The sequence below is a fragment of the Geotrypetes seraphini genome, chromosome 10 (assembly GCF_902459505.1).
Source record: "Geotrypetes seraphini chromosome 10, aGeoSer1.1, whole genome shotgun sequence".
NCBI lineage: Eukaryota > Metazoa > Chordata > Amphibia > Gymnophiona > Dermophiidae > Geotrypetes > Geotrypetes seraphini.
The window spans coordinates 137,522,109-137,536,115 of NC_047093.1; the positions used below are offsets into that span (position 1 = coordinate 137,522,109).

The 14,007-nt window shown below is 41.7% G+C and overlaps 1 protein-coding gene across 1 annotated transcript; it reads right to left on the reverse strand.

Moving 5' to 3' along the window:
• Nucleotides 1-1,030: 1,030 nt before the first annotated feature.
• LOC117368652 (vomeronasal type-2 receptor 26-like) lies at nt 1,031-14,007 on the reverse strand. Its single transcript, XM_033962379.1, has 4 exons — nt 13,162-14,007; nt 7,203-7,430; nt 3,126-3,252; nt 1,031-1,926 (listed from the first exon to the last, which is right to left on the reverse strand). The coding sequence occupies exons 1-4, from the start codon at nt 14,005-14,007 to the stop codon at nt 1,031-1,033; spliced, it is 2,097 nt and encodes a 698-aa protein (XP_033818270.1).

A 14,007-nucleotide genomic window follows, 5' to 3' on the forward strand; every position in this document is an offset into this window, starting at 1 on the left:
ACGGTCATTAAGACTGTGGGCCAATTTTTCGGGCCAATTTCCAAACATCTGTGCCCATAGGAAAAAAAAAATGAAAAAAGCCAGGCAGATTTATTGGTAACAAAGTTACCTAGACCTGTTGGGTCTTCTGGGTCAGTAATACCTATCAGATTCTGGCATGCAAGGTTAGGCAATAGGTTGAATGACCTCATTTTGTATACCAGAATTGAACAATGTATGACCACCTAGAAAACCACACGGTGAGCTGTTCTGTGCATAGGATAGGCAAATTTGATCGGTCGCTGAACCAGTCAAACTAGCTGATCGGAGACTTTGTGCATCTAGCCCAGAGTCAGGACTATTCCAAATAATAATTCTTTACAGAACGGGCGGTAGAGGTGGTGGAGACAAAGACTAACTGAATTCACAAAAAAGTAGGACAAGCACAGAAAAACTCTATGGGAGATTAGTTGAGGGTATGGATGGGCAGAGTGGATAGAAAATATGGCTATTATTTGCCACTACGGTATTGTCAAAACCAGAGACTTAGCACTTTACAGGTAGCAATGTTTGAAAGAGATGGCAAACCTTTTTGGACCGTTGTTTCTTTTCAAGACAGCTTTAATACTTATACAGCAAAGTACCAGGACGAAGCTAAAGTATTTTTATTATTACATATATACAAAATCAGAGAAACTCCCGATGCAGGCCAAAGGGTTGAAACACATTCGTGTTGACTTTGAGTCCTTTGAGTTTGAATAATAAAGCTTCTCGTCACCTTTTGGTTGCTTTCAATGTGGGACTGTGTTCAAAATCTATTAGGTCTGATAGTCAAAAGAAATGTTCAGCTGTACTTATGTTCCAACCCTTCTTTTGACAGATGAGAAATAATTCTTTAGTCAGGTGAAATTCAAAATATATATACATATTCAAGCATTTCTATTTTATAAGTAATACAATACTCTAATCCTTGATTTTTCTTTAGAAGATATATTGCTTTACCTTTAAAAGAAAATGTTATTACCACTATCATTTTTAGGCATTTATGTCATTATGTTTTTGATAGGTACTTCTTGTTGTTCCTTTCAGGCCTCAGCAGAATAATATAGCATTTAGGGAAAAAAATACAACCCAACAGTCCAGCGCTGGAGGCCAGAATAGCAAATATCTCCACTGCCACCATGTACTTGCCCTTGGTGCTCAGGTATGTTGGGATGAAGGAGATCCAGACACTGCAGAAGACCAGCATGCTGAAGGTGATGTACTTGGCCTCATTGAAACTGTCGGGTAGATTTCTTGCTAGGAAAGCTATGATGAAGCTGACACCAGCCAGAAATCCCAGATAACCCAGAACACAGTAAAAAGCAATTACTGACCCTTCATTACATTCAATTAGTATTGTTCCAATTTCTGATCTCATATTGAGATATGGGAATGGGGGAGCAGTGAACAACCAGGCAAGACACAGAACTGTTTGAATAAGGGAACAGGAAAGGACGATAGAGTTAGAGACCCTGGAACCCATCCATTTCCGGAGCTTGCTTCCTGGTTTGGTGGCTTGGAAGGCTGTGACCACAGTGATGGTTTTTGCCAATATGGAAGAGAGAGCAATGGAGAAAGTGTTTCCAAATGTGGTATGTCGGAGAATGCAGGACGCTTCGTTTGGCTGACCGATGAACATCAAGGAGCAGAGGAAGCAGAGCATGAGGGAGATAAGGAGAATGTAGCTGAGGTCCCGGTTGTTGGCTCTCACTATGGGAGTGTCTCGGTAGTAAATAAAGATTCCCAAGATTGTAGCAGTGATGAGAAAGAAGAAAATGCTGATGAGAATCAAAGCTATCCCTATAGGCTCTTCATAAGACAGGAATATTATCACTTTTGGGATACAGGCATCTCTCTTCTTATTGGTCCATTGGTCCTCTGGACATGTTGTACAGGAGTCCATATCTAAGAAAGAAGGTTATTATCTCACAATTACTATGGAATCTGTTCACTAACATGCACTGAAAATTTATACACAAAATAACTTGAGCTTTGTAACTGTTACCACTCACCAAGATAGAGCACTCTAATTCATAACCTAGAAGGATTGTGGCTCTCCTTCAGCTCAATTGGGTCCCTTTGTGATTTCATGCTGTCTCACTCTACCTGTAGAGAACAGAGGCCTGGTTAGGCCTCTGGATCAAAATTCTGCATCAAGGTTTCATTTGAAATCACGGTGCATACATTATGACCAGATCTTTGCACTTTTGGGATGTGTGCCAGGTATATTTTCAAAAGGATACTGGGAAATCTAACTCTTTGAAAATATGCTTGCAACTATAGAGAGTCTGAAAATTGCCCCCTTTAAAACACTGTCGTCAATACAGCATGATCGTGGAACTGGTGGCATCTGACTTCTCATCTGATCTGACCATCCCCCCAAATGTTGGTTTTCCCCTTTTTATCTTTGATCATTGATAAAAGTGGTGACAGGTTGATTGGGAGGCAGTGGAAGGAGGAAACTGGAAAAGACCTGAGAAACTAAGGTGAGGGTAGTGCTATCATAACGAAGGTGGAAAGAGTTTGAATCTACTTGACTCTCTTCTGAACAATTAGGACCCATTCAAAATCTTTTCAAACTATGGAATGGAGAGTGGGATTTCTTGTCCTAGTTTGATGGATTCATAATGTTTGATTTTTATTTATGTATTTTTGTAAACCAGTTAGGAGTTAATGGGATGGACATAAATAAATACTTAAATTTATAGACGTGATGAGATTTTATTTCATAATTTTGGTTATGATGCACCTTTTAGGCTTAATTTCCTTGTAACAGGGTTATGGCATTCTTTGTTTTTTGAGGTGTCTCCACCTTGTCCTAAGCTGAGAGTTCTGGTCGTCTCTGATAATATTTGGTTCTAAAGAGACAGAGGGCACTTCCCGAGCCATCATCATGTCTGCTTGGCCAGATGATTGGAAAGTGGGAATTTTGGCTGGGGAATTTCCCCTTATTTTGCAAAGGAAAAAAAAAGTGCCACCCAGGTTGTGGAATAATTAATTACACTTCCAAGAGGTTTTCTCTTCTGCATAATTTCACAGAGCAGGGACTATAATGAATAAAACTGTACCTATGTTCATTCCACTTGTTCCATGATTATACTCACCGGTTTGGTTGGAGAACTCTCCCTCTGCACACGGAGTACAATCATAACAGCAGATGGGCAATCCTGTCACAAGTAATTTCCTATAACCAGGATGGCAGCTTGAGCAGCATTTGAACTGAGGAGGGGTCTGTGGATTGAGTAAACAAGTTATATAACTTCATTACACACTGGACTAGAATTACCATATTTTGCGAAGTAAAATCCCAGATGCATGGCCCGTGTTTTGCCCTAGCCCCAGGGCCGGATTAATGAATAGGCCCAGTAGGACCCGATGAAACAGAGGACTCAGGTGGTTTTTTTTTCTTTGGCAGCACTGCCCCCCCCCCGCGAAAGATCAGCAGCGCTGGGCCCCCTGGGAGATCGACAACACCGCCCTCCCCCCGGCATCGACATCAACCAACCAAAATAAGTGACATTGGAGGGGGTGGACCGGCAGATGCAAGGAGTTGCTGCAAGGTCCCATGATGACTGCGTCTGCCTGTCCAACCCCTCCAACGTCACGTACTTCCCTGAGCAGAGCCGGCAGACGCAGTCTTCGCGGGACCTTGCAGCAACTCCTTGCATGTGCCGGTCTACCCCCTCCGATGTCACTTATTCTGGTTGGTTGATGTTGATGCTGGGGGGAGGGCGGTGTTGTCGATCTCCCGGAGCGAGGGCTAGCACTGCCGATCTTTCCCTGGGGGCCCGCGTTGCCAAAGGAAAAAACAAACAAATACCTGAGTCCTCTGTTTCCTTAGCAGGCCCCCATCTGACCTAGAAGGGTGGTGGAGGGAGAGAAAGGGGGCAGATGCTGATGGAATTGGGGTGCAGGGAAATGGGGAAGGATACTGGATGGAATTGGGTTGAAGGGAAAGAAAGGGGGATGATACTGATGGAAGTGGGGGGAAGGGAGAGGAGAGAGTGAAATGCCAGACCATGGGAGTGCGAGAGGGAAGGGGAGGAGAGAGATGCCAGACCATTGGAGGAGGGAAGGGAAGCTGATGGATGCCATACCAATGGGGGGGAAGAAGAGATGGAAGGGAGAGGCAGACAATTTCTGGAAGAGGCACAGAAGGACAGAAGATGAAAGGAAGAGAGTGACAAGAAGATGAGGAGAGCCGAAATCAGAGAAGACAAAGGTAGAAAAAAATTTCTATTTGTTTATTTAATTTTTGCTTTAGGGGACATGCATTGCAGTTTCTGTGGTGTTGCATTGTATGCAGAGTCCAGCTTCTTGGTGGTTATATTTAACCTTTGTCTACGTATTTCTATTTTATCCCCCCTTTTACAAAACTATAGAGCATTTTTAGCACTGGCCGTGGCTAAAAACCATACTACAGTTTTGTAAAATGGGGAGAGGTTAGTTTGTGATTACATATTCCATATTAGGTGAAGGTGTTTTCTGTGTTCTGTTTGTATGAAAGACATGATTTTTTGTTAGCGATGACTAGCCTTCTTTGGCGAAATGCATCAGGCATGGTTCTTGGGAGCACCTAGAATTAACCTGATTTGAATCTCCTTATTTTCTGCCAATCTTCTTTTGTGTCATGTTGGATTCTTTGGTGGACTGCTTGCCTTGTTGTTTCGTTGCAAGTTAATATACATGGAGTGGAATGTATCAGAGGAGTTACAGATTTGGTTGTTTATACATACATATGGGTTACAGTTGGTTGATGTAGAGTGAGTCAGTTGAGAGGCATTATAAACTTGGTTATTAATATATACATAGTTCATATAGTATTACCGCTTTATAAATATTTGAACATTTTTATATATGCATGGAAAGGGTTCGGAGTTAAATTCCTAGGTAAGTAGATGGGAAGGGAAGGAAGGGGGATTTGTTCAGAGATGTTTTGTGGTTGCATAGAAGAAAAACTGCACTGATATCCTAATATTTGTTTTGAATTTAAAAAAAAGAAATACAAGAGGAAATAAAGAAGTAAATAAGACAACAGATAAATGGGGGCGGGGTAGGGGTGGGGCAGAGCCAGGGGACCCTGTGTACTTGTGTGCCTAGGGGCCCTCGAAGAATTAATCTGGCCCTGCCTAGCCCCGTTCCATTCTACCTGCAGCCCCATCCTGTTCCACCACCAGAACAGCCCCCACATACCCTCATCTCTTCATTCCCAACCAATGGGTCATGGCTAGAGGGCCTTTGGGCATGCAGGTGTGACATCCTCTGCACATGCTCAAAGGTCTTCCAGACAAGGCTGGAGATCAGGACTTTCCTAAACTCAGACAAACTGCCGGGTTTTGTAAAAGTAGCAAAAAGGAATATGAGATGATGGAAATGATGCCCTTCTGGTGCTGCTGGATCTCAGTGCGGCGTTCGACACTATTGATCATTCTCGCCTCATCGAACAGCTCTCTCAAATTGGAATACGATATACTGCGCTACAATGATTCTCTTCTTTTCTGAAAAACAGATCTCAAAGCGTTTTGCTCAATGACATACTATCAATACCGAAACAAATCAAATATGGTGTTCAGCAGGGAGCTCTACTATCCCCCCCTACAATTCAATCTCTATGTTAGACCCGTCTTAGACATAGCCCGCAAATATCAAATACAGATTCACTCCTTCGCGGATGACATCCAACTGTACCTACCACTAGGAAAAGCCCATGATGCCCAGATTGTGAAACTCCTAAACTGCCTCTCGGAAATAAACAAACTACAACTAAATGCCTCCAAGATGGAACTCCTTTGGATTTGCAAAGAACGATGCGACCTTGCCCATCCCTTACTATGCTGGGACTTAACTACTATAACTGCGAAAGTCCAAGTGCACAGCATAGGAATACTCCTTGATGGCAGTCTATCACTTGATCACTTGCTGACCATATCTCCCAGGTGGTATTCTCCTCATATTACTACCTACAACAAATATGTAAAATAAGGAACTACTTTTCATAGTCCAACTTCACCCAACTACTCTATGCCTTAATACTGTCCCGCAAGGATTACTACAATGTGCTATTCAACGGTCTCATGACAAAGAACGTACATCAACTTCAGTGTGTTCAAAATGCGGCAATCAGGCTTCTAAAAAACCTCCGTGCCCGTGACCCTATCTCCCAAGCTCTGGCGCCTGCCCGCTGACTACCCGTATCTAAACATATCTTCAAGGGCCTGATGCTAGCATTCTAATCCTTGCACGACATGGCACCGGGCTATGTGATGGCTGAGATTCTTCCATATGTACTGAACCGGTTTCTCCACTCCCAGGCTGAAATACGCCTCAAAATGCCCCCTGGTCATGCCCTGCAACCTCAAACTGCCAAATGACTTTCCTCCACCCACTACATTCCCAGTCATTGGAATCGACTGCCTTCCCCCCCCCCCCCCCCCCCCCCTCCGGATCAGATCATTTGAAGGACTCCTCAACTTTAGGAAAGCAATAAAAACATACCTCTTCACCTAACCCCTGCCTTTGACTGATGGACTACAAGAAAATGTACATTGGTACCAGAACCCGTTATGTGTCACCTAAGGAAAGCTTATTACGTAAAATCTGGTATTATAACTATGGCAAATCCAGCCTCTAAACTGTCTGTTTGTAGAATAACCAGGATAAAATTATACCTAGTAAACTATATATTAGTATTAGGCCCTAAATATGTATCTAGTTAGAAAAACTTGTATCGGAAACATGTACTGAAATTAAGGCTAATCTAGTATAAATTGCAACCTGTTAACTCTATACTATGTATGTTAAACCTGTAACCTGTTCTGGCTCTTTGGGGACAATGGAAAAGAAATCGAAATAAATAAATAAATGGGAGGATAATTTAGGGCCTTTAATAATTAATTCAAATTCCTATCATCATTTCCAGAAATTGTTAAAAAACATTTTTTTGTATGTGAAATATTTGTAAGATTGATAGTCATTTGCGGTTTCTGTTCAGTTTTTCTCAACTTGTAGGCCGCATTGAACTGTAAGGTACTTGCGGGTTCTAAATAAAATTTTATGTTTTAACTTGTGTTATGTTGACGGTGCTGCTGATGGGGTTGAGCCGACAGCAGTCAACGATCAACAACTATCCTTTTAGCCATTTTATGACAAGATTCTCAGCATTCTCATCACTTAAATCTGACCTGGGTGAATGAGCTCTCCCACACGATGGCCTTCTCGTCAATGATGAAATCTTGCCCTGGGGGAGCGTGAGGGTTATAATGTCCAACAATTTCATATTTCCATGTCTTATCAGGCATAAAGATCAAGTTAATAATATCATAGCCAATGGCAAGGTCTCCATTCTCATCCATGTACATCTCTTCCCCCAGTCCGTTCTTAAAATGGAGGTTCCTCAGATAACGATGGAGCTAAAGAGCGAGGTGTAAATTTTCATTAGTGCCAGGTTCCAAAGTAATTTCAAGCATACATAAAAAGAAAACAACTTCTTTTCTGTACAATTATAGGGAGAACAAATCTCAAATCCACTATTCACAAAAAGATTTTTAGTGTACAGGTCCGCAAACGTGGAACACTCTACCTAATAATATTCAACAGATCTCAGTGTTTATATAGTTTCGTAAGTCATTAAACATAAGAATAGCTTTACTGGATCAGACCAATAGGCCATCTAGCCCAATATCCCATCTTCACGGTTGCCAATCTAGGTCACAAAGCAGTGTTCCCTCTAAGGTGAGCGCATGAGCGATCGCTCACTATTTTCAGTGGCGTCGCTCATACGCTTTCCCCTGTCGCTCACTCGAGGGAGGTGAGAGGAAGCGGCGGCTGTGGCAGCGGCCTGTATTTTCCAAAGTTGAAAGATGCAGCGGCGGCTCCTCTCAAGATCCCCGACTGCATCGGACTTCGTGAGAGGAGCCGCTGCCACGTCTTCAGTGGCTACCAAGGGGGGGGGGGCGGTCCACTCCGGCTGTGCACATCCCCTAAGGCTGCAGTCGGAGAGGAAGTTCGGACCAGCCAATCGCTGCCTTGCTGGGCGGAACTTCCTCTCCGACGGCAGAATTGACATTGGGGGAAGCAGAGAGAGCTTGGGGCAGCCGCGGCGGTGGCTTTGGGGCCTGTTTCCCCCCGATGGTTGCGGCGGTGGCTTTGGGGCCTGTTTTCCCCCCGATGGTTGCGGCGGTGGCTTTGGGACCTGTTTCCCCCGATGGTGGCAGCAGTGGCTTTGTGGAGGGTAGAGAGCAAGAAAGGGGGCAGGCAGTGAGACAGAAGGGAAACAGAAAAAAAGAAAGGGGACATCAAGAGGAAAAAAAAGAAAGAAAGGGCAAGGAGAGAGGAAGAAAAAGTTGGGGGAGGGAATGAGGTCTGGAGGAGAGGAAGCATTCAGGCTGAAAGAAGGGAAGAAAGATTGGATGCACAGTCAGAAGATGAAAGTGCAACCAGAGACTCATGAAATCACCAGACAAGGTAGGAAAAATGATTTTATTTTAAATTTAGTGATCAAAATGTGTCTGAATTTATATATGCTGTCTATATTTTGCACTATGGCCCCCTTTTACTAAACCACAATAGTGTTTTTTAGCGCAGGGAGCCTCTGAGCGTCGAGAGCAGCGCTGGGCATTTAACGCAGTTCCCTGTGCTAAAAACTGCTATTGTGGTTTAATAAAAAGGAAGGGGGTATATTTGTCTATTTTTGAATGGTTGTTACTGAGGTGACAATGCATAGAGTCATCTGCCTTGACCTCTTTGAAAAAAACCCAGAATAGGAATGATAATTAACATTTTCTCAGCGTGTAGTGTGCTTTGTGTTTTTTAATTTTATTGTTGGTAGATCATTTTGACTTGGTCATTTTAAAGTAGCTCGCAAGCCCAAAAAGTTTGGGCACCCCTGAGCTAGAGCGTTGACGCTGTGTATTTCTATTTTATCCCCCCTTTTACAAAACTGTGGAGCGTTTTTTAGCGCCAGCCGTGGTGGTAGCAGCTCTGATGCTCAGAAATCTATGAGCGTCAGAGCTGTTACCACCGTGGCTAAAATCCACACTACAATTTTGTAAAAGGGGGAGGGGTTAGTTTGTGATGGCATATTCCATACTAGGTGAAGGTGTTTTCTGTGTTCTGTGTGTTTGAAAGACATGGTTTTCTGTTAGGATTGACGGTATAGGATTGATCTGTGCTGGTCTGGCTTGTTTAGTTTTACAATGGGTGTATTGATGTACTGCTCACTGCAATATATAAGATGCTGCCTTTTCCTAGGTACTCATGTATGACGTGGCTTGTTACTAAAAATCATGTTTTTCGTACAGATGGGGGGGGGTGCCAAAAAATGATGGGCCCCGGGTGTTACATATGCTAGGTATGCCACTGTATGTAAAGATACCAGAAAGCTGGCGTAGCAAAAACTTTAAGTAAATTATTATTCTTCTAAGTTTTGAGTATTTAACCCTCCCACAATCTCACGGGCACTCGTTTCAAGCTTCAAGTTTATTGAGATTTTGATTTAAACGCAATATCAAATATTTTCAATGCGTATAACAAAAATAAATTTGGGGAAATAAATAAAACCATTTGAACAATAAACATACAAACATATCCATAGATGATTAAAAATACATAAGGAGTACAAGGATAAACTACATTTGTTTAAAAATGCGTCCTCCGCACCTGCTCATAAATTTGTGGAGTATGTAATTTGTCGCTCATGCATATTTTTTTTTGCACACACCTAAGTTCAAGTTCAAGTTTATTTGTTCTTAATGAATCGCCTATTTTAAATTACTAGGCGATGTACAATACCATAAAAAATACAAATAAAATACTGGTGTCAACATATAAACTAACTTTTGTTATGCGATAAAAATTATCCTACAAAAATACATAGATATAAGAAAATATTAGTTATGGGTGAACACATACAAGAGTAGTGAGGACAAATAGGGGGAAATTACAATGTTTAGACAGGAAAGAGAGAGAAACATAAAAGGGAAGAACAAATAGGAGGGAAGTCTAAGTTTATCAGTTAAAAAACAATTATTAAAATATTAAGAATCATAAGCATCTTTAAAAAAAAATGTTTTTAGTGTTTTTTTAAATACGGCTAAATCTTTTAATTCTCTAATATATTGAGGTAAGAGATTCCATGACTGAGGGGCCATAATTGAAAACATGTCGTGTCGTCTGATTCCTTAGAGGGAACATTGGTCACAAGTACCTGTCAAAAACCCAAATAGTAGCAGCAGTCCATGTTTCAAGTTGATTAGGATTTTATATACCGCCTATCAAGGTTATCTAAGCGGTTTTAACAATCAGGTACTCAAGGATTTTCCCTCTCTGTCCTGGTGGGCTCACAATCTATCTAACGTACCTGGAGCTATGGAGGATTAAGTGACTTGCCCAGGATCACAAGGAGCAGCGTGGGGTTTGAACCCACAACCCCAGGGTGCTGAGGCTGTAGATCCAACCACTGCGCCACACACTCCTCACTGATCCATGGCAAGCAGTGGCTTCCCCCATGCCTGTCTCAACAGCAGTTTATGGAACTTTCCTCCAGGAACTTGTCCAACCTTTCTTAAAACTAACTACATTAATCGCTCTTACCACAGCTGCTGGTACAGCATTCCAGAGCTTAACTATTCTCTGAGTGAAAAAATATTTCCTTCTATTGGCTTTAAAAATATGATTTCTTCAAGAAGCTTTTAGAAATATCTGATTGGATGAAATTATGATCTGTGTAGTCAAAGATTTTAGTTCTGTATAATTTTAGAAAATTATTTTAATGGTTTTATTATGTTTGGAGAAAGATGTGTTTTTTTATGTGTGCTTACTATGTACAGTATGCATTTGACCCACATAGATTTTTGTGATATGCAGGACATAAGTGTTTTAAATAAATAAATAAAAACCTGTTTTCATGATCAAATTGTTTTCAGTTAAAATTTTATCTGTAATGCCATAATTCATGTAATTGTATCCAATTTCTTGGGCGCTAACCCCTAAGGTGGACCCTAGCATCCGGTAACTGTGATTCAGGTTATTCTTCCCAATGTGCATCATTTTGCATTTGTCCACATTAAATTTCATCTGCCACTTGGATGCCCAGTCTTCCAATTTCCTAAGGTCCGTCTGCAATTTTTCACTATCCGCATGCGTTTTAACAACTTTGAACAGTTTAGTGTCATCTGCAGATTTAATCACCTCACTCATCATTCCAGTTTCCATATCATTTATAAATAAGTTAAATAGCACCAGTCCCAGTACAGATCCCTGTGGCACTCCACGGTTTACTCTCTTCCATTGAGAAAAATGACCATTTAACCCTACCCTCTGTTTTCTATCCAATAACCAATTCCGAATCCACAACTGAACTTTGCCACCTATTCCATGACTCTTTAATTTTCACAGGAGCCTCTCATGAGGAACTTTATCAAAAGATGAAATAGCTGGAAAGCGATGAAATAGGAGCCTCTCATGAGGAATTTTATCAAAAGATGAAATAGCTGGAAAGCGATGACCACAAATGCTCGCAGTCTAAGCGTCTTATGGTCAGGTACGTCTTATAGAACAAAAAATACGGTAATTTAAGCAAATTTTTGAAAACTATATGCACGGGCTAAAATGTATACGCAGAACTGTACATTTAACACGTATGGTCCCTGCTCTGAAGAGCTTATAATCTAATTTAGACAGACAGACGGCATATAGAGGTTGGGGAGTTTCTTGCAGAGAAAACGAAAGGATAGAAATAGTTACCTTACAGTGAATGGGAGTTAGAAGTTGAAAGCAGCCTCAAAAATGGGCTTTTAGCTTGGATTTGAATATTGCTAGAGATGGAGCTTGACATATTAACTCAGGCAGTCTGTCCCAGGCATACAGCACAACAAGATAGAAGGGACGAAGTCTGGAGATGGCAGAGAAAGAGAAGGGTATGGATAAGAGGAACATACCCAATGAATGGAGTTCAGGGGAGGAGAAGTATATGGAGAGACAAGTGAGGAGAGATAAGGGGGGGGGGGGTGCTGTGGGACACAAGAGTGACAGATCTGCGATGAATCAAGGGTAGAAGAAAGAGCAGACCAAACAAGTATATGGCGTGTAAGGCACATGTTACATTTCTTTTTGCTCCATATATTCGTTTGGTCTGCTCTTTGTTCTATCCAAGATAATGGGGGGCTGCAGAGTGAATGCACTTGTAAGTCAGTAAGAGTAGTTTCGATGGGGAGCCAATGAAGTAACTTGAGAAGAGGGATAATGTGAGTATGGAGTTTCTTTTGGAATATAAGTAGTGTAGCAGAATTTTGAATGGATTGAAGAGGAGAGAGATGGTTGAGTGGAAGACCTGAGAGAAGCAAGATGCAGTCATCTAAGCGAGAGGTGATTAGACCATGGATAAGGGTTTTGGTAGTGTGCTTGGAAAGGAGAGGTTGGAATATGGTAATATTCTAGAGGAAGAAGCAAAAGGCTTTAGCGGCTTGTTGAATTTGAGCGGAGAAGGAGAGGAGTCAAAGTTGACCCCAAGTTTGTGAGCTGATGAGAAAGAGAGAAGGAGAGTGTTGTCCACAGAAATAGAGAACAGGTGAAGGGGGTTTAAGCAAAAAGATAAGGAGCTCAGTCATAGCCAAATTCAGTTTTATATGGCGGTGAGACACACAGGTGGCAATGTCGGACAGTCAGGCTAAGACTCGGTCCTGGATTGCTGTAGAGATATCTGGTGTGGAATGGTAGATTGGGGAGTCATCACCATACAGGTAATATTGAAAGCCATGGGAGGAGATAAGTGAACCATCAGCACAATTCTCTTATCTGCAGAGAGAGCAGGCAAACCTATACATATGTGTAAAAGAAAATGTATTATTTGAAAATATGATGCACAACTATGCTTTTTGACAGGATTGGGGGTGGTGTATGGAGGATCATGATTGTTCAGTTTTATTATGAAAATATTTTTTGGGGGGTGTAAGGCTGAAGGTTCACCTAGAGAGCCAAGTAACCTACATTGTCCCTGTTCTGACCACGAAGCCTGAGCATCTGCTTGGCCAACCTTCAGAACAACCCTCCCTCCTTCAGTGAAACTTCCCTTTCACTCTGTGCCAAAGTATACCACTCTTTTTCTTTGGAGAATAGAATTCCTCTAACAAATAATAATGTTACCTTCCATGGCAAATAATTCAAAAATTCCATATTTTCTCTAGTCCATGTGGTGCCATTTCTTGAGCCAGATATGATCATGTCATGCAGTGCGTGTGCCACGGCATACACCGCATTGTACACACTGTAGCTGTTCCCAAAGTGTGTGGTATGACAGTGAGAGCCAAAATGATCTTTTTCCCTAGGGGTGTAAACATTTGTAAGGTTACATTGTCTTTTGATATTTTGGGGGCATTGTCCGTCACACAGGCCCAACCACCATTTCAAACCATAGCTATTATCTAAAAGGCTAACAGGTTTCATCTCACGGATATATTTTATAAAGTTTTGCATATCGCTCCTGTGCGCTGTGAACATGAAAGTGTTGTTTACCATATCATAGCGCAATATAAGTTTTTGATTTATTTCCATCCTCTCTATGGCAATGAAAACCTTACCAGGATACAAAAGAAAACAATGCCTCAGTACTTCCTCTTCTTTAAATGCAAAGTTTTCATTCAAGTAGAGAATGTTCACATAAGATGGTTCATCAATTACTTCAGCTACTTGATTAAAAAATTCGCTACTACTTTGCTGACGGAAGATTTTATGGAATGCGACGCAGCCTCCATTCTGCTCAATCACTTCTGTCAGGATCTGAACAGCTCTCACACTGCGGTCATTATCCATTGAAATGATACCGACCCAGTTCCAGCCGAAATGCTTCAGTAACTTGCCTATCCCAGCCCAGAGGTGCAACTCATTGGGGACAGTCCGGTAGAAATAAGGAAAACTTTTGATGTCACTCATATAAAGATTCTGTGAGGTGTAGCTGATCTGTTGTGAAAAAATAATGAACACATTACCCAT